We start from the raw sequence: 25,101 nt of genomic DNA on the forward strand, positions 1-25,101 counted from the left end.
TCCCCTGACAGCCTCCATTTGTCCTCTTCACATATGCTTAATAATCACAAACCATGAACAAAGACCACGACAAGGAGATAGGTAGGTAAACAAGGGTTTCAAATGTTTAATTCATTTTAATATCACTGGCAAATATAAATTGCTGCTCAACGATTCATTATCAAAGGGGGGCTGTTTCTCCCCTCTCTTACATTTGAAGAGATTTCTTTAGAAGACAGTGTCCAAATTCTCCAATTTCTTAAAAAGTTAAGTGCACAAACCTTAATGTTATTATTCAGCAAACAGACGTTTGACCTTTCCGAGAAGAAAGGCAGGAGGTGACGACGATGTTCGATGGAGCCGTGACGAGGGGGTGTTGTCTTGTGTGTTTTGTGTCTAATGCGATGAGAGCACCACGCCTGAGACCCGTCACGAAGAAGAAAAGAAGGGAATGACCTTTGTGATGCACGTCGCTGTTGTCGTAAACACACTGTATGCGTCTGTTAGGCCGTAACAGGTGTGTCCGTTTTGAGCCGCTTTGTATGCAGGGACAAAAGTGTGCAAAAAAAGAAAAGAAAAGCCAAATATACACATGAACGTGAGTTTTCCCCTGATGTGGAAAGCTGTAGCTTAAACAACTGGTCTGACTGTAGTCTTGTTCTTTGAGAGATTCCACACCTGCTTCTTAAGGCAGATGCTGAGAGCACCAGGGTCTTTGTACTGGAAGTGAGAGGGGTGCGATGTGATCACTGACACATACAGTACACTGCCCAGCTACACACACACACACACACACACACACACACACACACACACACACACACACACACACAGATTAGTGGAAGACAGAAATGAGACGATGGATGGGGAGGAGAGAAAAAAAAAATGGTGGCTACCACAGAAAGACATTAATGCTCTTCTTCAAATAAAACAAATAAACAGAAACATGGATTTACAATGTTTTTAAAATCACCCACCCTCTACTACCAAAAAAATACATCTCTGAAGACAATAATGCAGTAAACTCACACACACACACGCTCACATACTGTACACACACGTATGCACCGACAGATGGCATTACAGTGAACACACCTGCCCACTCACACCTACTTTTCAACACCCCCCCCCCCCCAACCCCCACTTGGTTAGCGTGGCTGCACAGTCCCTCTCCGTTTGGACAAAAATAAGCAGCGTTCGACACTCAACGACTAAACAATCTCATATCTATTTTTCTGCTTTCCTTTTTTTTCTCCTTTTTTTTGTGTTTTTGTGTTTTTTTTGGCGTACCATCGTCATGCTTTAAACTGAGATCTGCAAGTGGCGCATGCACAACACGCAGGGAGCTTCTTTTGGCACCGTGCTGCTACGACTGCAGGGGTTGATAACGCGTACATTCAGAAGAAACGACAACAGATCAGCGCTCCTGTCCCTGCCCGTGATGACTGGGAACCACACGCGAAGAGGAGGAGGAGGAAGAGGAGGGGTAAAAAGAAAAAGAAGAAGAAAAAAAAAAAATCTCACAAGGCTCAAGAGCCATTTTGTCTGAGGCACGGGCGTGGGGGAGGGAAAGGGGTGATGGGAGGTGAACCGGCAACGCCACTGCGCTTGACCCGGACACCTGCTCCTCTCGCTTTTTCTACTTTCTAATCATTTTCTTTTTTAAGTTCTTCAGTTTTTTTGTCCCATTATCCTTCTCTTATGGGCTTCGAAAATGGCTAAAAGAAAAATCAGAATCAGCCACAAAGAAATCACTTCCTAGGAGCACCGTGCTGAATTCAGACAGACACTAAAGCCTCGAGGCACAAAGAGACATTTCTCAATATTTTATGGATTGACTAGGCTGTGCAAACAAACTACATATAGGAAACTCTCAATAAACCTCACAAGAAGAACATAAGCTATAACTAATTAAATAGATTGTTTTTGTATATTCATCTATAGATTTATCTAATAAATACATCTGCTGATAGACACTTCTTTCTGTAAACTATTTACATTAAAAGGTATATATTTCTGCTAAAACAATAAATAGCTATGAAGGCAAGGCGAGGGAGAGAAAACTGATTTAGTTTAGCTGTGAGCAGAGAGAGAGATTCTGTCTGTGTGTGTGTGTGTGTGTGTGTGTGTGTGTGTGTGTGTGTGTGTGTGTGTGTGTGTGCGCGCGCGCTCCCGTTGAAAAGTCAAAGCCGACCATTTGTATTTCCGAGTTATTCGCTTCATCTCAAACTGGACTCTCTTCATAAATAACTGGTAGGAACATCCACTCGCAAACCAAAACAACAACAAGTAATGAAATAATGCTCTCAGCCTCACCTGCCTGTCTTCTTTACATAAGTGGAATGTGCTCTCAGTAGATTCCCTTCCTGTTTAATACCTGGTGAATGGGGCAGTGAAGAAGTAGTGTACAAAAACGTACCAACACCCGCCAGAGCGTACCAGTATTGGGCCCAGTGGCTGGTGTTCATAATATCCATGACAAGCACACATAAGAAAGGGATGATGTTTGAAAAAAATAAAATAAATGCCCCGTCATCAGAGAGCGGCATAAAAACAATCAAACCCACCCCTGAAAACCCTCCCCAGTCACAATCTCATGCTGCACAATTTTTTTTGTTTGTTTTTTTCTTTTTTGTCGGTTTTTCTGTTACTTTTTGCTCTAAAGGGCAGGCGTGGACAAAAAATTACAGGGCAGTTGCGAGCCTGCCTGCCAAAGCCCGAGTACTGACGGACGTATTGCTGTCGACAGTTTAACATCTCTCACACACGCGCACACACACACACACACACACACACACACACGCGCACACACACGCGCACACACACACACGCGCGCGCTCTAGTTTAGTGTCCGCAAAGTCTGCCGACTGACATGTTTTTCAAACACTCAGTTCATCTGGTGGCATTGCTGCCATGGCTGCAGCGGGAGGGTTGGGTGGGGCTTTGCTAAGGGACAGTGTTTGAAAAAGGTGATGGTTTTGTTTACAAAAAAAGCTATTTTAAGTGCAAAGTACCATGCACATACGGTCGACCGGTGAGCGGGGCGCAAAAGCAAAAAAATAAACAAAAAAAGCCCCGCACCATGTCAGCATCACACCTTTGGGAGAGATGGAGCGGTCTGTGTGTGTATGTGTGTGTACGTGCGAGTTGATGTTATGTGTGTGAAGTATGGGTGAAATCTCATAAGTGCTTCCCATGGCTCTTGAGGCATAGAAAAAGAGGCAGTGGGACATTGTGTGGTAACATTCTCTGGCTGAAAGTTGTGTTCTGTTTTTGTGGTTTTTTTGTCGGATGGGGGTAGGGGTGGTTGAGGGGGGGGGTGGAGTGTCTTTGACGTCCCGCTCGTATTATCGGTGCGGAGCAGAGCGGGGGACACCCTAAAGACTGACCGCTGATGATGGGCTGGATGTCTTGGAGGTGTTGCAGTCTGAATGGAAGTCGGTGTGCAGACAGGAAGTCCGCGGAGGCCCAGCTGGAGGAGGGGCCTCAGACTTGGTCAGTCCTGGTAAAGAGGGAGGAAGAAGGGCAGGAAGGGGAGGTGAGGTCGGAGCGGGACCAAGGAGTGGTGAGGGGGCTGAGGGAAAGAGGTGGGTGCTGGGTCAGTGACGAGTGCTGTTTATAGGCTGCAGCCCAGCTGCTTAGCCTTCTCCTGAGTGTCCTGCACGTGCTGCAGGCTGGCGCTGGAGTAGCCCTCATCGCTACAGCTGCTGCGCAGGCTGCCTCGCTCGTCCCCTGAGTCGCTCACGCTGCTGGTGCTCCACTCCAAGTCACCCAGCAGGTAGTCCGTCCCCTCCACGTCCACATCCAGGTCCTCTGTTTGAACAACAAGAACACAAACACGACACCATTAAAGAGCTGAATGACAACTATGTCATATTATTTATCTACTCAAGTTTCTCCGCTTATAGAGAGGATGTTATTATTACTAGTAACACTAATTAAACAACTAGTGCGAGTTAATGGTGGAACCTGTACAGCCAGCAGCAGCAGCAGCTGGTAACTCCCTGCTCTGCACATCCTGCAAAAGCTCTTTTTTCCTGTATTTAAAATCCCCTTTAAACAACAGGGACAAAGCTACACAGCATAAGGGTGACACATGCACAGATCTGTTTTCATTTTAACCATTTAAAGGTTTTTGATTTTACTCTTTTATTGAGTGACTTAATGCATTCAGGTTGTTTTATGTCATGTCCCTGTAAGCCTGTCCAAATAGACAAAAAAAAAAAAGAAAAAGTGAACACTGACAGTGCTCATTTGTGCTAGGAGCACTGTCAGAGCTACAGATGACTTCCAAACAGGCCGCTGGAGTGAATGTGTCTGACCAAACAATCAGACTTCATTGAGCGTGGACTGAGGTTTCCCACTGGGCCTGGTGCTAACTACACAGCACTGTGGAGCTGATTGGCATTTGCCATAGAGTAGCAGATTTGGCATGTCCACCACTGTCGCCCTGTGTGTTTTTACAGATGAGAGCAGGAGCTCAGGGACGTCCTGGTCCAGATCTGGGAGGAAATGTACAGGACATCATCTGTTGTCTCATTAGAAGCATGCCCTGATATCATCAAGCATGCATATGATCCACAAACTATTACTTCTCCATGTTTCTTCTTTCCTCTTTTACATCATTTGCTTTGGAGGGAGGACATTAACCATATGACTAAACAACAATGAATGCCACATAAATGGTACTCAGTATAAACTGCTGAGTATCATTTGGAGTTGCTGCAATGACATTTGTCAGAACGGAGGCGTTTGATGCACAATTTTTTTCACTTGGATTTTTGGGGTATTATTAAATTGAGCGCTCTGTAGGTTGATCACTTTTGTTTGTATCAAGAAACGTAGCATCCTTTCATTCCTAACACTTTACCTCGTCCACATCAGTATAGACATCCAGAATGTTTTTTTCACATTAAGATCTGATGAGTGTGTTTTTATAAGCAGTGTATTTACTAAGACGCTTTACTTTGCACTGTGGAAGCTTGTGTTTAGTGATGATGATGAAGACAATACCTGACACAAGAACAATAAAATGATGCCTATTCTGAACTTCCTGCACAACGGTTCACCTCCATAATTTTTTCATGTGCTTTGAGAGAAGATGTTAAACCATCTGAATATTTGCCCGGAGGTTCCAGACATGAAACATGTGAAGAGTGACATGAATAAAAGCATGTGGTGGTAACAAAGTCGTCTGAGCTGGCCACAGCTCTGCCTGTGTGCAGCCTCACCCTGGTCAGAGTCGGACTTATCAGAGGACTGAGTGGAGCCGGTGCTGTCCATGCGGGTCCTCTCCACTCCCAGCTGCTCTAGACGCCTCCTCAGGTGTCTCTGCTCCCGTTGTAGCTGCTCCAAAGTGTGCTGAGCTTTCCTCTCGCTCTCCTCCAACCTCTGCAAGGAAGAAGGAGAGAAAATGGCGCGCTTCATGAACAGCTCCTAATCTGCTCCTGTGTACGTGTCCACAGCAGCTTATCAGCTACTGAAACACGCAATTACTAACACACTCAGCAACCGCAGCGGTCAACAAATTGCCCTCTTCACACCGATTAGGTGAGTGGTGCATGCGCACATCCACGCACCTTGATGTGATCTTTGGCCTTCATCAGCAGGCTGAGGGTGGTGTGCCTGTTAGCATCTGGTCCCAAGGGAACGAGGGATTTCAAGCGCTCCAAACACAGTCGTAGATGTGCCCGTCTGAAGAGGAAAGATAAAAATGAAGGTGGAAGATGCTATTAAATGTACAGAAAAACAAAAAGCAAAAACAAAACAAGAAGGTAGGCCACTGAAATCTGAAAATCCCTGATAAAAACTAGTCTTTACCTGAGCTTTGAAAAGCTGAATGCAAATATCTTAAACTATCCTGTTTTTTTCTCTCTACAAGAAGTTCTACTCTTGTATTGAAATTGACCTTTTACTTAAAATTCACTTGAGGGGAAACAAGCAACCTCTTAAAATACATCCAGGGGATATTTTGTCTTCATACTAAGAGCCCTGAAAGGACTGTGTTTACATTTCTCCAAATACTGACAAATGAACAGGTGAATTATAACGGCAGCGTTTTTTGCCATCTTTTACTCTGACAAGCCTCGAATCAGTCTTGTGTCATTAGACTTTTCTAGGAACATGGGAAATAGGTGAAATGACTTATGCAAACATGTGCAAACACACATGGAAATACAGTATATTAGGCAAAATCAGTGTTGGACAATTCTAATGAGTCTTTGGATGTTGGCTGCCTCTTGTTCTCTGCCAACACAATCCCACACTGCTTTAACAATGTTGGACTTATTATTGAAGTACTGGCCAATCCATGACTGATGGAGTTCCATTGAGTTTTTCTATCCAGGTATACTTTTACTTCATTGGTAGCACGCATATTCTGAATGCTCACATTTAGACAAGTTTAACGGCAGTCTTAAAAAACACAACAAACCAAATCCTAAAGTGATGTAATATGTATCCATGACTACTGCACAGTGACATGGCCAGATAATTCGGACCAATTAGCACTTCTGCGCCAGACTGCGGTGAGGACAGGACTCTTTTCTTTTTTCCTCATCTGTGGTATGTCTTGTCTCTACTTGTTGCAGGTGATTACAAGCAGCAGTGGATCCTTTCTGTTTCAGCAGGAAGTTAAAGCATTAAATAGAGTGGGAATACTTCCTTGTTGTGACAGTAACTGTCATAGTCAGGGTGGAATTTTTTGTCCACTTCACACAAATTGAGTTAGTTCAAAGAGGAGATTTGTGTGTGCTGAAGCAATACCAGCCGATAAGTTCCTAGCATCAAAGCAAATATGAGGAACAAGCTGCAGTGAACTGCCTTTGTACTCTTCAGGCCTCATCAACCAGGTGTCATTACTGCAAGTATTTGTCAGACTGGAGCCACTAAACACTTTCTCCTCTTTAATGCAACCTTTGGGATCAAAGAGTATAAAGGTAGGAGCAAACGGAAAGAGACGCCCTGCATGTTTCAGGAAGTCAGCAGTGTGTTAACTATTACATAATAGAGCTCGACAGGATGTGCGCCAACGGTCCTCTTAAACAAGAAGAAAACCAGAAAGCCATCTGCACCATATATTCAGAACTGCAACTGATGATTGATGTCACTTGCCCTTTATACCCCAGTCACACACACCTATACACAGTTCACAGCCTCTGTTTCCACCTGTATGCCCCTCAGCCCCTCTATGCTGGCAGCCTTGGCAATTTCTAAGGTCTGGTGGGTGTTGGTGACCACTTGACCCCGCTGTTACACAACACACACCTCCAGCTCCAGCCTCGTCACAGTGTGTACGTGTCTGTGCGCTTGTGTTTGCCTGAGCGAGTGGGCGTGTGTACGTCAGACTCTTCCTGAGAATGAGTGTAAAAATTGTTTTCTTTCTTTCTTTTTATTCTTTTTTTTTTTGACTGTTCAGCTGATGGGCTGGCCGGCTGAGCCGCTCACTTATTGTCTGCTGCAAATAATCCTAACGTGAGCGTCACTGCCGGAAAGAGTTTGTTCAAATGGTGCGCATGGAGAGCTACGAGGCTGATTTGACTCTGGGCAGTGGAAGCGCACAAATATATTCTCAACCCCTTGCCCTTTAAAAAGATAAACACACAATCGGCGAGCAGAGCTTTTGCACGCACATACAAAGCAGCTGAAGCCAAGTGCCTGCTTCTCAGCTGACTCAGTCCAAAGGACATGCAGACTGTCATTACATAACATGGAAATGGTCCGGCCTGTGTTGTTCTGACATATTAAGGGCTGGCTAATGTTTGTTAAACACTGACAGAGAGCAGACTCAAACAGCACGAGTCACATGGCGATTCAGAGAAACACTACAGCGTGGTCCTAACACACAGCTATTCCAGTGACAGGTTATTCTGGTTCACTGTGTCAATAGGTAACTATACAGTAAATGTGGAGCTGCAGCCTCAGGCCACAGCCTACATTTCTCTGGCCTTGTTTCACACTTGCATACGACTGACCTGAATGCATGTGTCTGGTCCAAAATGAGGTGAATGCGCCGCCTCAGTTTGTTATACTCAAAGCAGTTGCAGCTGTCGTCACCCCTTTGACCCAAAATGGTTTCTCCCAACTAGGTCAGCTGGTGCACTTTGCCTGATTAACAGTAAATCACCTCGCTTTCAGGGCTCTTGCCCTCTGACCTCTAACAGTGAGTAATTTAACCAAGCCAATACTGATGGAAGGGAGGTTGGGTCTCATTGCACTCCTGAGGCTTTGCTGGCAGTGGGCTGCTGTGACTAATTTACTACTCGCCACTGATGGCTTTCCATCATCACGTTAGTGGTGGGAGAAACTAGCTAAGTAGGTTCTCTAGTGGTCATAATTGTGTTTTACAGCAGGGTATGAGGTGTGTTCACAAACACATACAGAGGGCTCAGCCTGTCCACTGAGCGGCTGGTTTGGATCATCTAGCTCAGAGAGTGACAGAGACTGTATCAAAATATGACTCCTATTGCTTTACATATGTAAACTGAGGACTTTACCATCATCCAAAAATGGCTTTTATCAATTGTTGGGACAGTTTATGTCCACATAAGCTAAAAGAAAATCAGCAAATTCAGGAAGCAGAATTGATTAACGAGCGTCATGACAGTTTCAACAGTACCTAACTCTAACCGTTCAATGTTTTCACCTCCACCCTTTTGCTAGTAAACCATCTCCTCTGATAACTTTTACATTTATTTCCATTACATAACCAAATTATCATGAATGAATGCTCTCCAAAATGTTGTCAAGACAACCAAGTTGTGCAGCACTGAAACCAGATCGGCTGCTCTCAGGACCCAGAGAGCACAGTGAGCCACCTGATACAACCGTGACCCCGTCGTTCATCTCATCAGCGTCAGGAGGGCACCGTGACAAAACAGTGGCTCTGTTCAAGCATGAAACGATTCTCTCCTTAGTTCCTTTTGTTCATCATAACTTCCACCCCCCTCAAAAGAAATTACTGAACTACACCATAAAGCTCATTTTATTCTCATTACCCCCTTATCACCTAAATTCAAACTTGATTAGTTACGAGTTTACAAAAAACAACACGTCCACCATGTCTAGATATGCCACGTCTCCCTTCTGCTTATCACGGGTTATACAGCTTACCTCTTACATAAGCTAACAGGGCAGTACACAAATAAAACTTGTGCTTTTGTTTCACGATGGCAACGCGCCAAAAGAGAAAAGGTAAGGTTTATTCAGGACTGTAATCTAGCTCAACTAGTTTCTCTGCAATTTGTGCATTCATGCAACAGGCGAGCCGTCAGCCTTAGTTCGTAACTGTAGGTTTCTTAATCCACCAGAAAGGCGCGTGATGTGAGCCTGTTTAATGTGCATCTGACCTACGTCGGGCCCATCCATATGCAGAAGGGATCCTGCTTCTCACGGGTCTGCAGTGTGGCTTCACCGATAAACCCGAGGATTCCACTGAATCGCGCTCAATAGTTCACCTGATAAAAAGTTGAGGTCCAGCTTCACCTGTCTACATACGCGCTGCTTTTCTTTTGATCGCCCACTCATGCATGTAAGCAGGCTCATAAAAGAGGACCAACGAACACGTCACACCACATCACCAGAGATTCACCTACTACAATTTTAAAATCCTGATAGTCACTCTGAGAGCATTCACCTTAGATCTGGAACTTTAAAAAAATGTACCTTCTTTCAAAAATGTTTCAGATTATGTTACAGGTTACAGGACCTGAACTGGCACTGAACTAATTTAAAGACTTCCTCAGTGTGGGAGGGCATGGGGTGGCGTGAATTGATATTTTCATGGATTGAAGAACAACACAAACACACAGAGAGATTTGATTTCTTTTTTTTACCTGTTCTTTTCCATTTCGTTGTGTGTAGACCTGCAGAGATAAAACAAAACACATATGAAAAATCAGACATAATAAAAAAAAAAGCCACTGATTAAAATGAAAAAAGGCTTCCCCTTCTCCACATGCACTGCAATCCAGGCAGAGGAGGGAGCACGAGAGAAAGGGTTGTGTGGGAGTCTGTGAACAGCCGGAGCTGCTTACAAAATAAGATTCAAAGAGGGAAAAAAAAAGACAGAAAAAAAAATGAAGAAAAGCCTGGGTGTTCTTATGCCTGAGGCCTGTTTCATGGTGGAAGCTTTTTTTAAGGACCACACTCGTACACAGATACGTGATGAGGAGGCCCGACGGTAAACATAGTAACAGTAACCAGAAACAGGAGTAGATGGGACTCTGTCCCTTCATATTGCCTGATTATCCATTGTACATGCAAGCCTGAGCAGAGTGGGGGTGGGGGGAACACAGTGAAGGTAAAATGAGAGATAGAGGTGTGCTCGCGGCCAGCATGACTCTGTCATTGCAGTATTAAAACATCTCTCTATCTGTAACACACACACACACACACACACAGAAACGGGGTCAAGTGTAGGGTTTGGTAGAAATGTGTCTGACCTGTGAGAGAAAGGATAAACAGGAGAGCAGGTCACAAGCAGGGAAGAAGATCCCCTCTGCATTCTTGAACGCTACTCAACCTCCACCTGAACCCCACCATCCACCCCCATGCTGAATCCTAAAATAGCCTCTGCATTTTTCCAGCTCTGCAAACTAATGCACTGTCCTGCCTACACACATACACACAAACACAACCTCAAAGGTGCCCCCTTGTGTGTAATCTCAGTTGCTGGGCCAAACCTGGGTTTAAAGCTCGGGGTTGACCATATTTTCACTGTGTCGCAGCGTGTCACTGCAGCATGTGTGTGGCTGTCTTTCTGCCACTCGCTTTGGGTGTTCTCTCTGTCACTTGGCCCCCTCTAGCCAGTGTACATTCCTGTATGGGGCAGACAGCCGCTAGTGACATAACAGAGCTGGCAGGGAAGTGATCCCACTCACTGAGGCTAGATTTCAGGCTCTGAGACACCTCATAGCTCTCTGCTACTTTACCAAACACACCTATGCCACCACAATGCAGAAGCAATATTTAAGATGACATGCTATGCTAATTTCCAACTCCATCACTGTTCTAGTTACTTAAAGTACAGTCATATGAAAAAGAAGGTTTCCACAGGAGAAAACTAAATACACACATTTTCTGCTTGCATAGGAACTAAGATCTTAAACAGCAGCCAGGTGCTGCTAATTAAATGCATTTGTTTAACTGATCATCTCCAAGTGTGAGCACCTCTATAAAAGCTGAGGTTTTTGCAGTTTGCTGGGCTGGAGCACTCAGGTGTGTGTTAACACAGGGCCACAATCTTTCGAAGAGTGGATGGCCCAGCAAATTCCCTCTGTGTAGTGCTCAGAGAAACTACTGGCCTCAGTTAGTATGTTAAATATTAAAGTTCATAACAGTACAGTTCAAAAAAGAATGAACATATGGTTGATTTGGAAAGACTGACAGGAGAAAGTCTCTTCTCTCCCCTAAAAGAACATAGGAGCACAGTTTAGGGTCCCAAAGTTGCACCTGAACAAACCCAAACAATTTTGAAACAATGTCCTTTAGACAGATGAGACCAAATTGGAGATGTTTGGCTATACTACACAGTGCCAGCCCAAAGACCACATATTAACTTATAGAGGGGTGCTGACTTGGACTTATGTTGCAGGCACAGGATTTGGACACCTTACAATCACTCAGTCAACCATGAATTTCTCTGTATAATAAAGTATTGTGAATTATAATGTGAGGCCATCTGTCTGACAGATAAAGCTTGGCTCAAACAGAACGACTAAAAAGAAAATAATTAAGATTCTGCAGTGTCAAAGTTCAGATCTCAACCTTACTGAAATGCTGTGGTGCAATCTTAAGTGAGAAGTGCATCAAAAATACCTGCAAACCCAATGAACTGAACCAATGCTGTCAAGACGAGTAGGTCAAAATTCCTCAACAATGATGTGAGAGACAGATAAAGTCACAAGGAGACAGCTACTTCGAGGTATTGCTTAAAGGTGGTTCTACAAGCTTCTGAATCTTGGGAAAGTACTTTTTTGTCACAGAACTATACAGAGCCTTGTGACAGACAGGCTTGTGGGTCAACCTCAACATTTGTTTTTGGAGAGGAAATCACTGACCAAAAATAGAGAAAACACAACAAACAAGTCTCACTAAATGAGCTACTGTCACCTCAGAGGTCCTCAGAAGGTTAAATACTGGATCACAGAGTTGCTGCCAAACGATTCACCAGCGCACTTTTCTTTCAGCTGCATCAGCCTGAACAACACGGCGTGATGACCACCGAAAGGCACCAGTTGACTGCAGAATGATTATGGCAAGCTCCTCGTGTAATTTCCACAGTGCACTGTAGTTGCGTATTGTATGAATGTGTGTGTTTGTGAGTGAGGAGGGGGAGGACTCTTTCTCCTTGTCTGTAATGGAGGCGCTGCTGTTCTCCACTGACGGCCAAAAGTGAGAGCAGAGCAGGAAAGACACAGAAGGATGGAGGAGGTGAGGAGAGAGAAATGCGAGAGGGAGACAGAGAGAGAAATGAGGGGGAGGGTGGACTCCTTACTACTGACACACATGCACACGTCCACGCCAGAAACATGGCGAGTCCCCTCCCCCACTACTACTACTCACACATCTACGCTTCGGGGGAAATGGCAGAAACTGGAGGGGCTTATGTATAAATTCAAATATAAATGCTTGCCCTATATCTGACCAGAATCAGCAGCAGAAACAACATAAAAACTGATCAAATAACACCAATTAATTGATTTGATCTTTTCTAGCAGAGATCAACCCTTCCCCCCCAGGATGTAAATTTATTCTGTACTGTTAATCACCAAGAGACAATGTCAGATCCGACTACATCAAATCATCGTTGCAGAGATACCCTTATTAATGCCGTGTGATTCTGCTGCCCTTAAATAGCAATGAGTAATAGCTGAAAAAATGCTTCAGAACTGGAAATGGAAAAAGGAAAGGCTGGTGAACGAAAAGTTGTTTTTTGGTTGTTGTTGTTTTTTTTACCAGAAATAGCAACAAACCAAGTAAGTCTACACATGCTAGGACATGATCTGAGTTAGAAGCATGTCTTTTTAATACTCTACACCCTGTGTTTTTGAAATCACAGCAGAAATGGTAGCACACTCCAAATTTGTCACAGTCAATTTTGTCGAAATCAACTGATATACTGCTCGATGTATTGAATAAGCAGTTGTTTCCTTTAATAAAGAGGACCGATGCTGTATATTTTCAGCTTCATATATTTATTTCTAGACCAGAGGAGCTTTGCATAATTTACAGTCCAAAATAATGGTCACATATCTCTCCTAATGGGCCTTTGTGCCGCCGTTCAGTTCACAATCCACGCGAAAGAAGCTGCTTTAGCTCCCCTACCCCTTTAAGGCAACTTTCTTGTGATTGCCCCACATGAAGAGAAGGTTTGCAGAGGAGATGGGTGGGGCTTCTGAGATCACAATCAGACTTGATTGTGTCAGAGACAAACATTAACTCTCATTGACATCATACACAGCTGTGAATATAAAAAAAGGTCCTAAATTCATATTTATCTTATAGCAGGCCTTAGTGCAGCTCCATCACTTCACTAACTGTGAAACAAGCCGTTTTTAGCTCTTCTCCTTTAACACCACAATTCTCTGAACTAAGCTTTCCTCCGATTAACTGTCCCTCATAAAGACATTGACTGATCAGCAGATTGGTGAAGCTTCTATGCTCACAACCAGAGCTGCATACACTCTCTGACATGATAAAGATCCCAGAGTAGAAAAAAACTGTCTGAAGCCTGAGTAATTGGCTTTCTGGGATTACTGGGACATACTCAGATGTCATTATTTAAACCTTTGACCATATTTAGTATGAACATCATAACTGTATAGATAAGACAGGAAATGTATATTTCAGACATGATGCTGGTTTCTATAAGTTGGCTAAACTGTTTTCTTTTGACTACACTTGAATTCTTGGCCACAAAGTTATTAGATTAACCATCCAGAGTCAGGCTGGTCAGCTTTATGAGTCACAAGATGCACCTCAACTTCTTCCAAATTCATTTCCTCTATTGCACATTTAATTTTCCCTCTTTTATTGTTTACTTTTAGTTACGTCAGCCACTTACAGAAAACCGCACAGTGTTTTTTTTTTTTTTTTTAAAGTATACCAATGATCAGGAATAACAGGAAAATGTCTAGATTTCTATCAAATCAGAGGCAGATGTAACTGCTACAAAAACCATACATTTACAGGAGTAGGAAAGAGTGTTGATAGTCCAGAAAATATACCTACAATCCTACATCAGATGAGTCCTACACAAAGCAGATTATGCACCCCAGCATATATTTTCTGCACTGGCGGATGAACAATGGATGGATGAACAGTGTACCCTCATGGCAATACACCTGATACACCTGTTTGACCAACAAAGCATGTCTCTGAAATATTTTTAGAGGTATTATGAAACTCTTCTGTAACTGTAGCATCGAAACTTTTTATTGCAGCTTCATGCAATATGAACCATCAAGCACTTTAAAATATGTATATTAATTACTGGATCTGTGCAAACAGCTGGTGGTGCTCTCATCAGTTGCTTCTTTGATCTGCTGCTTTTTTTTTAAATGTTTGAATGAAAAGAAGGCACATAAAGGTTGGGATCAACAATATGTCAGTTTTGTGTTTACTGAAGGACAGAAGCAGGTGCCTAGATGTCACTGTTTTATCTCAAAGATCAGTTTCCAACAGCCTTTAATTTACTTCATCCTCTCTGTTGACACAATCACCTGCAGTAGTTTAAACCTGCCTTTTTTGTGTAAAGTTTGTACACACAGGAGATAACTTCCTACACAGGATCATGACAGCAAACTTGAGTCCAATCGCAGAGTGCAAATTGATCTATGGATTGCGGAGGCAACACAAATCTGTCCTCATACCATTGATTTACGGAATTCAGGTTAGAGACTCTAAATTGACTAGTGTCCACTTAGAAGACAAGCGCAGCCCGGACTCACCACCCCCAGCCTCACTTAAATGTCTTCTGCAGTCACCTTGACTGACCCACTTTTCCTTACTGTGGGGTCATTGACTTTAAGCCAGGATGACGTTTGTATCTGTCACTCATATACTTTAAAGAACACATGGGGAAGACTAAACGTAATCTTAACCTAACAGACTCACACATACGTGTGACATCAGAGGACCTTTTCTGCAGTGTTATATATGAATTAGCCATTAGACTCTGAATTACAAAATATTACTTGGTAGCAACACCTAAAGTGGCCTATGCATACAGCATGTCAGTGCTGTTGACAGATTATGGAGCGCTTCTAAAGCCCTGTCCACATATAAGGTGAGCTGATGGGTGGACACCAGCAGATATTTCAGGTTCTGGTTGCATAGGTTATCCTCTTGCACATGTCCCACCCTGTCATATGTCAGTCAACACAATCCTTTACCACCATTGGTAGATGCTTTTCCACCAATACTTCACTGACAGATAGGCATAGTCTGCATATCATGTAAATGTTAACTCAGCCTACGTGCAGTAAATCTTTTTCATACAAGCCATGGATTGAACATGTACGCATGTGCCTGTGCCAGGGGTTGCATGGCACAGGCACATGCGTACATGTTCACATGCGTATATGCGTACATGGGGTGCATGGCACAGGGTGCATGGCATGGGGTGCCTGTGCCATGCACCCTGTGCCATAGGGTGCATGGCACAGCCACCCCATGGCAACCCCATATAATAGGTTATTTATTATATAATACTGTTTATCAGAATTTTCTTCTCTGCAAATATTTTGAATCAAATAAATAACTAAACAATGCAATCAGCTGCTACTTCAGTAAGTCTTTAATCCTATGTACCGACTCAACCTCCACCAACTCAGTATGCAGCTAGTGAGACTAGTTCTTGTTCTTCTATGCAGCGTCAGTGAGCTGAACCAGAGGTCTTCCATCTCCAAGTGAAACTTCAGGGTAGAGGGACAACTGTAGTCACTCGCTGTACACGGTGGAGTTGGAGCCTGTCCAACCCTGGGAGAGATCCTCTCTGGGGAAGCATGATCTCAAGGATCACTAAAACTGCCACATAACTTGAAAGCTAGCTGGTAAACCAACATGAGGCAGTAAGGGCCACCTGGTTGACTAAACATTCATGATAAGAACACTGTCCATTAGTAAACTGACTGCAGATAGTGTTGTTGTATGAGAAAATAAGAAAATAAATGCTGATGTTTTCAGTATATTAGGTATACTAATGTAAAACACATACGTGAAAAATACCATTATGAGTATTATGGTATTTTGTGTTGGTTGAAGAAACCAAGATGCAACAGGCAGACGGTAATTCTAACAGTTAAAACATTAGCTGACATCAGCTGTGCTCTCACTGTGGCAGTCAGTGATAAAAAGATAATAGTTTAATTCATAATCCTATGTTCTATTCTTCATCAACATCGTAAAGTGTGCAGGAATGACTGAAATGCAGATATGGTGATCAGAAGCTAACCGTATCTATAGCTTACAGTGGAAGATCAGAGAGCTGACTTATGTTCTGTAACACTTCGAAAGCTTCTACGAATAAGCTCTCAGCAAAATACATGATCAGATACATACAAATACAATTTTGTTTGCAGATATATTACGTAAAAGGCATTAACATGTTATTTTGATTATAAAATTTGCCTAGCCTGTCTGTCTTTTCTTTGCAGTTAGATTGGTGTTTGTAACAATGTGTCTGACCCGGTCACTATTTGATGTCAAAACAACAAGGTAGTGTCTCGCAGTCATAACCCTTTTCAAAGCTTTGGATGTTTGATTGTGACCATGTTTGGCCAAGAGCACAAAGTCGCTGTGAATATAACAAATTATGCAAATAGGGATGAGGCTGCTATCTCTGATCTCACTGCACTTCCTGCCATTTTAAATTTGGGCAGTTAGCGTGTCCACCTGGAAGCACAGTACGGAAATGCATAAATTTTTTTTTAAAGAAATTAAAAAGCAAGCCTCACATCACATGCACCAAATAAGGATTTTGACTTGAAACACAAACACTAGTGTGATGAAGAATGGCTTAATCCTCCAAGAAGTGAGGAGGGGAAGAGGAGGGGGGGGGGGGGGGGGGGTGCGGGGGACCCCTGAAGGGGGGATGTGATGGGCGACTTGTTGCAGAGCAGGAAACCAATCAGGCATGTACAGTTTTGCCTTTACCTACTACTTGTGTTTTTCTTGCTTTTGCTTTTCCTTTTCAAACTTTCCCTCTCCCGGCTGCTGATGAATGGGGGCATGGAGGCATAGCCATGTTCAGCTTCTGCAAGCAAGTAAACAACATAGTGGTCACATGTCCTGAAATCCTGCAATGGAAAATATAGCGACAGTGAACAGAAGGAGAGACTGCACAATGTGTCACATTTCAGCTTTAGCTTTTGGCATCCCGCAGCAATGTCTTATGCTTTTTAGCAGGCATGCGGGGAATGGGTCTCAAGTAGTATCTTTTAGCCCTTTCCCCCTTCCTCGGGATGGACAATGATGTCATCTTGAACTGGAATAAACCCCACTAGCAAACCACAACAGAAGGAAAGGAGGGGCGTCCACGAAAACAATGTCTCCCTGCACATCTGCCACATATGCATTCATTCTTTCATTATCGCGAATGCAAATGCCCGTTTGTCTTTACACGTATGCATTATGCGCCTGTAATCACATATTTATTAGCACCTGTTTGGGGTAGGTGATGCAGCCTGCTGAATCGATGCGTGAAATTCGACATTTATGAATTTATTTCATGGCCTGATTGTTTGATATAATAAGAATAATAATGGGAAGCAACAGGATTTGGGAACGCATCAAACGACGTGTGCTTAAATCCGAGTGATTCGGAGGGGGAGGGGTGTTAATGTTATATTGCACAGAGTGAATAAGAAAAGAGTAGAAAAGAATACAATGATACTTTACCTCGTTCCCTGCGATCAAGGTACTCGGCTGCTTCGATCAACATCTGCACCATTCCGATCGCCGCCATTTTAAACAATAACACTGATAATTTAACAATCCGAAAAGGAATTCCGTGGCTGTACACAGGCTGCTTCAGGGTCCTGCTTCTTTTTCACACTTGGGTAGCTCGCTGTTCTGTCAGTTATTATTTTTAAAGAGCCAGAGAGAGCGCGTTAGAGTTGGTCCTTCACTGATAAAGGCCTTGAATGCAGCACCAGTCAGTTCGAAAAGCCAAACTTCCTCTGTGGTTGTTAAATTAAGGATATGGTGTTAGCTGGCTAGTAAGGGCTGACACTAATAAGACTTCTTCGGGAGCTAGGGTTACTTTGTTCCCCTTTAAGTCAAAATGTCAGCTAGATCGTCAGCTTTATAGTTGGCTGTTCGAGAAAAGACGGCTTGTTGACAAAAACAAAACGAAAGGCTGTGTGACATACAAAAATAATCCCCGAATTGCTCTATTTGGCGAAAAAAAAGGCTGGCTAACGTTAGCGCCAATGTTAAGCTGTCAAATTAAATATGGAAAGTTCTTGCTATCTCGGTTGTATTTGGAAAAGCTTCGGCCAGTGAAAAAAGAACGTTAGCATGTACAGTTGCTAGACACTTGCCTTGTGAAAATTATATATATATATATATATAAAAGAGCTAGCTGTTTTAAAGTTCAGCCGACGATGTCATCCAACCTTATCGGTTCAGAGCTACGGCTGGTTAGTTTTGCGCCGGTTTAACGCGCGATACGTCTCGCTGGAAACGCAGATAGCGACTGACATCAACTGAAGAAGAGTGACTGTTTGTCAAACAGCTTCCAAAATAGTGGCTTGTTGATCTAGACACCAGCTCTCTACTGTACTGTACAAAGATTCTGGGTGCTGCAATGTGATTGGATACTGAGTATAACCTCTCAAGCTCCTATTCGGCGTTAAAACCGTCAATTGCAGAGAGGGTTCAGCGCTTACTTCAACTGTGGACCTTAAGCAGCCATTTTGGTTCTAATTAACGTCGGCTGAAATACACCGTGTACAGCCACAATGGAGACAGTTTCTGCGCTATACACTCCTACACAGTAATTGGTTGTTTTTTCTATGAACTTGACAGCCATTGGCCCTAGTGAGCACGAGCCTATCTGACAACGCCCGCTTTTGACAATCAACACGCCTCTCTGCCATGCTGTTTCTCGGTGTATGGCAGCGATTGGCTCCCGTTGTGTCATTTAATAAATTTTGTGATACACGATTGGTCCAATTCACATGACCTCTTATCATTGGTCTCTTTCTTCTCCGTCACAAACTATCTGCACGCATGCGCCCGCTTGTTGCTTTCTGATCCATAATGGCTTTAAAAGGCTCGGCGCTAGATTGGATCTGCCGGAGGGATGCTCGGTTATGATTGGTAGTTGGGGTAAGGACAAGTACAGGGATTGGTTATTTTGGTGGGTCGGTTCTGTCAGACAGCACAGCTGATCCAATCTAGTATGAAACATTTAAACGCTTGCTTCAAAATGAGAGGGATCATTATTTTAGAGCAAGATAAACCCTGGACTTGAACAAATACCACCCCAGGAAAGGTTTCTTAGCAGCCTTTACGTAGGACTGAATTTAAACCTGGATTTGAAACAATCCTATAGGATACATTTCTCAGAGAACACCAAATGAGATTATGCTATATTTAAACTAGAAAGAAACGCAAGCATTCACAGGAATAACCAATCTGATCCTATTCAATCCTTAAAAGGGACAATGAATAATGTCATATTTTGCCATTATTTCAAAAGAAACCATGTTCCTGCACAACCTAGTGGATGGATATTTAATTAGTGCATAGGCATTTTAATAAATTCATTTTCATAATCAGGACAGAAAGCATGTTTTTTTTTTTAATGCTTTTATTTCAAATAAATCATCCATGTCAACAATATTAAGCTCAGTCTCACCCAGCTGTGAGTACATCTTGCAGGTACTACTATTTACATGTATGCATTTGCTTATAAAAAGGTATATACACGACTGTTAAATCACACAAAACACGTAAGATATTGAACATGCCATCTATTTTCATAAGGGTGGGGGGAAGGGAGGGTACACACAGGTAAACTTCTTGGGGAACATTGGAGTTGGTGATACTTTCAAGCAATGAAGTCCAGCGGCCTGTTAAATCCACCCTTTCTGTTCATGTACTGCCTGTAAAATAAATATATAAGAAAACATTATATCACTGTTTCCCTCCCAACACACACAGATTACATCATCGAGCACCAATGGGAGCGTTGGCATCTCTGCATAGAAACACCTGCGGAGGTGATTGGCTACTTTAACAGTGATAGATGCTGAGAGTGCACACTGTGAAGAGGGGGGCAGAAAAATTGACGTAACTCAGCAACACGACTAACAGCTGGGGCTCCAAAAGAAACTTTAAAAAGGATCTGTCACTAACAAAGGAAAGCTTATGAAATATCCAAAGAGACGTGCTGCACTGTACAGACACGGCACAACCAAACAACTACAAATGCTTGTTTCTGTTCAATGACCTACCTGTATTTTCTCTTCATGGTCACATTGACGGCATACGCGTTACTTGATCCATCAGTCTTCTTCCCCTGTGTAAAAACAATGTTACTGCATGACATATCACGAAACAAACTTTTTAAAAAAACATTCTTAGCTAAACATGACAGTGTACAGATGAAGCTGAATTGGGTCAAGCTCATGATAGCAGTAGGAATTCTCTAAATATGCATTTCACAGAACTGAAGGATTTTGATCAGTGGAAAACAGTTTTGTTAATAGGACACAAACCCAGTGGCCTGCCAGAGGAACCTCTTTATCAACAATTACACTGCTAGTGTTCAATGGACTGAGTTTTGAAGTGACCCTTTTCAACCCACTGTTTGCTCTTTGTGATTATATTAAGCTTACCAACTCTTATTGGATAAACAGTTTGCCCAACCATAACTATTAGCTTATAATTGCAACTATTCATCCACTTCTTGTAACTGCTACTCTTTATTTAGTGATTACTTTAAGTCTATCCACTTATTTTCCCCTTTTGATCATTTTCATAATAGACAGGTTTCATACCATTTAGAATGTTAATCTATTCTTATAGCTAACAATTTGATTTGATTTGATTTGATTGAATCTTTATTTTGAATGTGCCTGTTATCCTGTTTTCTGTCAAGATGATCCCACATTGCTTCAATAATGTTGATGCTCGGCTATCTAACCGGGTGTGCTTTGGCAGTGTGACTGGGTAATGCTGAACAATGAAGCCCTTGCCAGTCACATGCTTCCCAGATGCTATTACATGGTTGATTAAAATGATGGTACTTTTCTGTGTTCATACTGAACAGCACTGCTTGAAGTGCAGCCCCAAACCACAAAAAAGCCTCCACCCTCTGTTTTAGATTGCTGCAGACACTCAGTGTTGTACCTCTATCTTAACCTCCTGCATACAAATTATGAAAAACTGAACCAAGAAACTCACATTTTGATTTATCATGTCTAAGACTTGTTATCACCGATTTTCAGTTCAGTTCTTGTGTAATTTGGAACACTTCAGCCTTTTCTCCTTTTATTCTTCCTTAAGAATGGTTTCACCTTTCCACTAACACTATTTTTGATGAGGCTTCAGTGAACAGGAGATGACCACCCGAAGGGTCAGATGCTTCCCTGTGCCAGGTCATTGCTGGATTTGTTCCTACTTCAAAAGAATATTACTTTTAGATACTGTGACAGGCTATTAGCAACAAAAGTCCCTAAAGGGTTAGGGTTAGGGTTATAACACTGCTCGTTATAGAAGCAAAATAAATGAGAGCGGCTCAAGACTCTTGCACAGTATTGCAAACTTACATTAGCCATGGGGGGCTTGCTGTCATGTGAAAGCTGCTCTATTTGTACATGAATGTAGATTCATGTACAAACATTTCAGTATGTGTCAATTATGTCAATTTTTAACCGTTTTAAGCCCACCATAGAACCAAGTCCGCCTGAACTCATCTTTACATTATTACATGCTGTAGTGCCATTTTTGGAGCATTTCCAGTTGCTATACATCAATAAAATCATTATATCCTAAATTTAAATCATACGCATGCAATATGTCCATAGTAACTACATAAATACCAAAAATGTGCAATAAACTAAAAAAAGAAACTGAAAATTGTTTTTATACACATTTTTCTAGTTACAGAAACCTCAGAGGTACATCCCACAAAACTGTAAATGCAAAGTTCCACAAAATAGTTCCCAGCCACAGGAAATTTATTTTGAGTGTCTTTATATTTTCATTTTTGAGATACACTCATTTTTACAACCTGCAGCAAAAACGAAAATATAATAGGGATTTGAAAATAGTTATGCAAATTGGAGCGTGCACGCTCCCGTGGGTTTAAAAGAGTTGACAGATAAGCAGGGGGGGAAAAGAACCATAACTCAAAAACAACAGTATTCCCCTAAATAGAAAGAGTCAAGGGAAAAATGTGAAAAATGTCCCCTTTATTTAAACAAGGACAACCTGCTTTTTACAGCAGCTGCTCTAATCAATTTCATCAGTGCCAATGTGCTTTTGGAAGTTCCATTTCAATCCACTGAAATAAATGCAAACATAGTGTGTGTGTGTGTGTGTGTGTGTGTGTGTGTGTGTGTGTGTGTGTGTGTGTGTGTGTGTGTGTGTGTGTGTGTGTGTGTAGTGAACTTTATTAGAAAACAACTGCACCCCCTTGTGGCTGCATAACACATAGAACAACTCTCACCTTGCTGGTATCAAAGTTCCCAAATCCCATAAGCTTCATCATCTCAATCTCCTCCTCCGTTTTGCCCTGCATGTCCTCCGCTATTTAAAAAATAGAAAAACATTGAATTTAGTCTCTGTTACTACAAAATGCCTGAAAAACTAAGATTCCTGCTTAATGTGCAAGTGTATAGATAATGTCTGATACCTGAGATCTGAATGGGCTTTGCCGTCTTTTCCTTTGAGTCTTTGCGCTCATCATCTCGTCTCTCCTTTTGTCTCGAAGGAGAGAGGGAGGAGGATCGATGACGTCGGGGAGACCTGCAAAAGGAGCACAGTGATGGCTGCAGGATGGGTTATCACATCTAATCAGAGTGAATAAGGCACTTTGTGGTGCTCTTGTTTTGTTTAAAAGAATCTCGACAAAAAGTTTGTTAACAAAGGGCAAAGAAAATCACAAGTGCACCACTACTCATCTGAAACAACACTTCTCTGTGATAGTAAACTGGAAACTGCCGTTTATTCAGTATATACTAACAATACTCATTCTGACCAAAATCTATCACAGCTCTGCATGGGTAAGGTCTCTAAAATAGTAAATGAGGTGGAAATATTAGTCTTGAAAACAAAGTTCCTCTAAACACAAAAACAAATACACCAACAAACAAAAATTCACCTTGAGCGTCTCCTGTGAGGAGACCGTGAGCGACTCCTGCGACGGTCCCGTTCCCGATCTCGAGAGCGATCCCGCTCCCTTCGTCTTCGCTCACGCTCTCTAGAAGTTGAGCGGGAACGTCTTCTTTCTGGAGGACGAAATGACATCATGGCATTAACTGAAGCGTCTTGAACAGCAGACTGGCATCTATATACTGTAGCAGTCTTAAAAATCCAAGCGTCGGCTATTTTCTTCTGTACTATGTTGGATTTCTGCCATACCATATAAAATAAAACGTCTAAATCTCACATATAATTGGGAAAAACTGGTTGAAATTTAACAACTTTTTTTTTTTAGAAATAACTGTTTTGCTATTACTTCTGTAGGATGGAGTATTATGTATTTTCATAGGTACTGGTATCATGTCTGAAATTGGGCCAACCATAATCAGCACACAATTTCTTGCTACTTACCTTGGTTGTAGTAAAAATCAAACCGAGTACAAGGTGCTAAATTAGTACCAGTTCATTTGCCATTTATAGTCAAAAGTACTGTACCATTTAGGAACCCACCAGACGTGACCATAGCATAGACTTTCACCTTTAATTTATAGGGTTTAATAAAAAAAAAAAAACGTTGCATTAACTATTTAGCAAAAATTGAAATGACAGTGAGAGGCTATGAGATATATCCGCTTCATGCGTGACAGTACAACAAGCATACAGTCCTCGACTGACCCTGAAACTGCTTGTTAGTCCACTATGCATCAATTTTTAACCTCTAAAAATAGAGGACCGTGTATTGGATTTCCCAAACTGATCATACAAAAATCTCGGGAAATTAAACTGTAATTTGTCCAGCAGATTTTCTGTATCTCTGAATCAAAGCTGTATCTTTGCAAAACACACGTTAATTATCCTGATAAATCACGCAGAAATATATATTTTTAACATGCAGTTTTTTTATTCCAAAAAACCCGAACCAAAAAAAAAACAAAAAACAACAACAACAACAACAACCCTACATCAGACCCAAAAATGCACTGCTGGTTAGGATGGCGTCTTCTCCTCCCGTGGACCCCTGGAGAGTGTTTTTGTTTATCCCCCATTTTATGCACAGTACGTGAACGCAGCTCGGGAATCGTATCGAAGCTACTGTGAGTTCTCCACACATCTAGAACCTTTTGTTAATACGACACTCGGTCGATGCACACAGTTACAATTAAAATATCAGTTTTGCTTCTAGTCCCTTTGAGGTATAGGTTATTATCTTTATCAGACAGAAAAACGCGATTTTATAAAGCACATTTACTTCTCGGCGTGTTGGCGAAGAGACGACGTTAACAGAGAAAAACAGCTAGCTACTTCAGTTTCTTACCTCGTCTTGGAGGAGTTCGACTCCTGCTCCTACCCATTCTCCGAACAGATAAGATACTAGACTCACAAAAAATGGAAAATAAATTTAATACAAATCAGCTGGAAGTTATTTGTATGTCGCTGGTGGATGCTACTAAATGCTACTCCAAACCGGTCTCTTTTTTTTTTTCTTGAGCTTCGTATGCAAGTTTCCGGTCACGTACAGGAAGAAGAGCGCCCTCTACCAACCTGGAGGATAGTTTTCTTGTTTGGTGGCATAGCCTTTATGATGTTGACCAAAACATCCAAGACCAGCTAGTAATGAATAAAAGCTGTTGTTCATTCTTCTTCTTCTTCTTTTTAAAAAAATGAATAGTATTTAATGACACATGTGAAGTGCAGAGCTGTAGTAACCTCAGAGAGAAAAAACTGAAGAGACAAACCATGAGG

General features: G+C 42.2%; 2 protein-coding genes across 3 annotated transcripts; both read right to left on the reverse strand.

Moving 5' to 3' along the window:
* Window positions 1-3,266: 3,266 nt before the first annotated feature.
* Window positions 3,267-18,928, reverse strand: mxd1 (MAX dimerization protein 1). Of its 2 annotated transcripts, XM_040050021.1 has the most exons (6): window positions 17,881-18,914; window positions 17,137-17,236; window positions 9,813-9,842; window positions 5,559-5,673; window positions 5,211-5,370; window positions 3,267-3,792 (listed from the first exon to the last, which is right to left on the reverse strand). In XM_040050021.1, the coding sequence occupies exons 1-6, from the start codon at window positions 17,945-17,947 to the stop codon at window positions 3,596-3,598; spliced, it is 669 nt and encodes a 222-aa protein (XP_039905955.1). In that variant the 5' UTR covers window positions 17,948-18,914; the 3' UTR covers window positions 3,267-3,595. The 2 variants fall into 2 exon arrangements, with proteins under 2 accessions (XP_039905955.1, XP_039905956.1); XM_040050022.1 differs by lacking the exon at window positions 9,813-9,842 and having other exon boundaries at window positions 17,881-18,928.
* Window positions 18,929-19,780: 852 nt separating this feature from the next.
* snrnp27 (small nuclear ribonucleoprotein 27 (U4/U6.U5)) lies at window positions 19,781-24,858 on the reverse strand. The gene is made up of 6 exons (XM_040050023.1): window positions 24,674-24,858; window positions 23,318-23,444; window positions 22,850-22,962; window positions 22,664-22,743; window positions 20,445-20,509; window positions 19,781-20,093 (listed from the first exon to the last, which is right to left on the reverse strand). The coding sequence occupies exons 1-6, from the start codon at window positions 24,708-24,710 to the stop codon at window positions 20,039-20,041; spliced, it is 477 nt and encodes a 158-aa protein (XP_039905957.1). The 5' UTR covers window positions 24,711-24,858; the 3' UTR covers window positions 19,781-20,038.
* Window positions 24,859-25,101: the final 243 nt, after the last annotated feature.

The sequence above is a fragment of the Simochromis diagramma genome, unplaced genomic scaffold (assembly GCF_900408965.1).
Source record: "Simochromis diagramma unplaced genomic scaffold, fSimDia1.1 OVJJ01000159.1, whole genome shotgun sequence".
Classification (NCBI taxonomy): Eukaryota; Metazoa; Chordata; class Actinopteri; order Cichliformes; family Cichlidae; genus Simochromis; species Simochromis diagramma.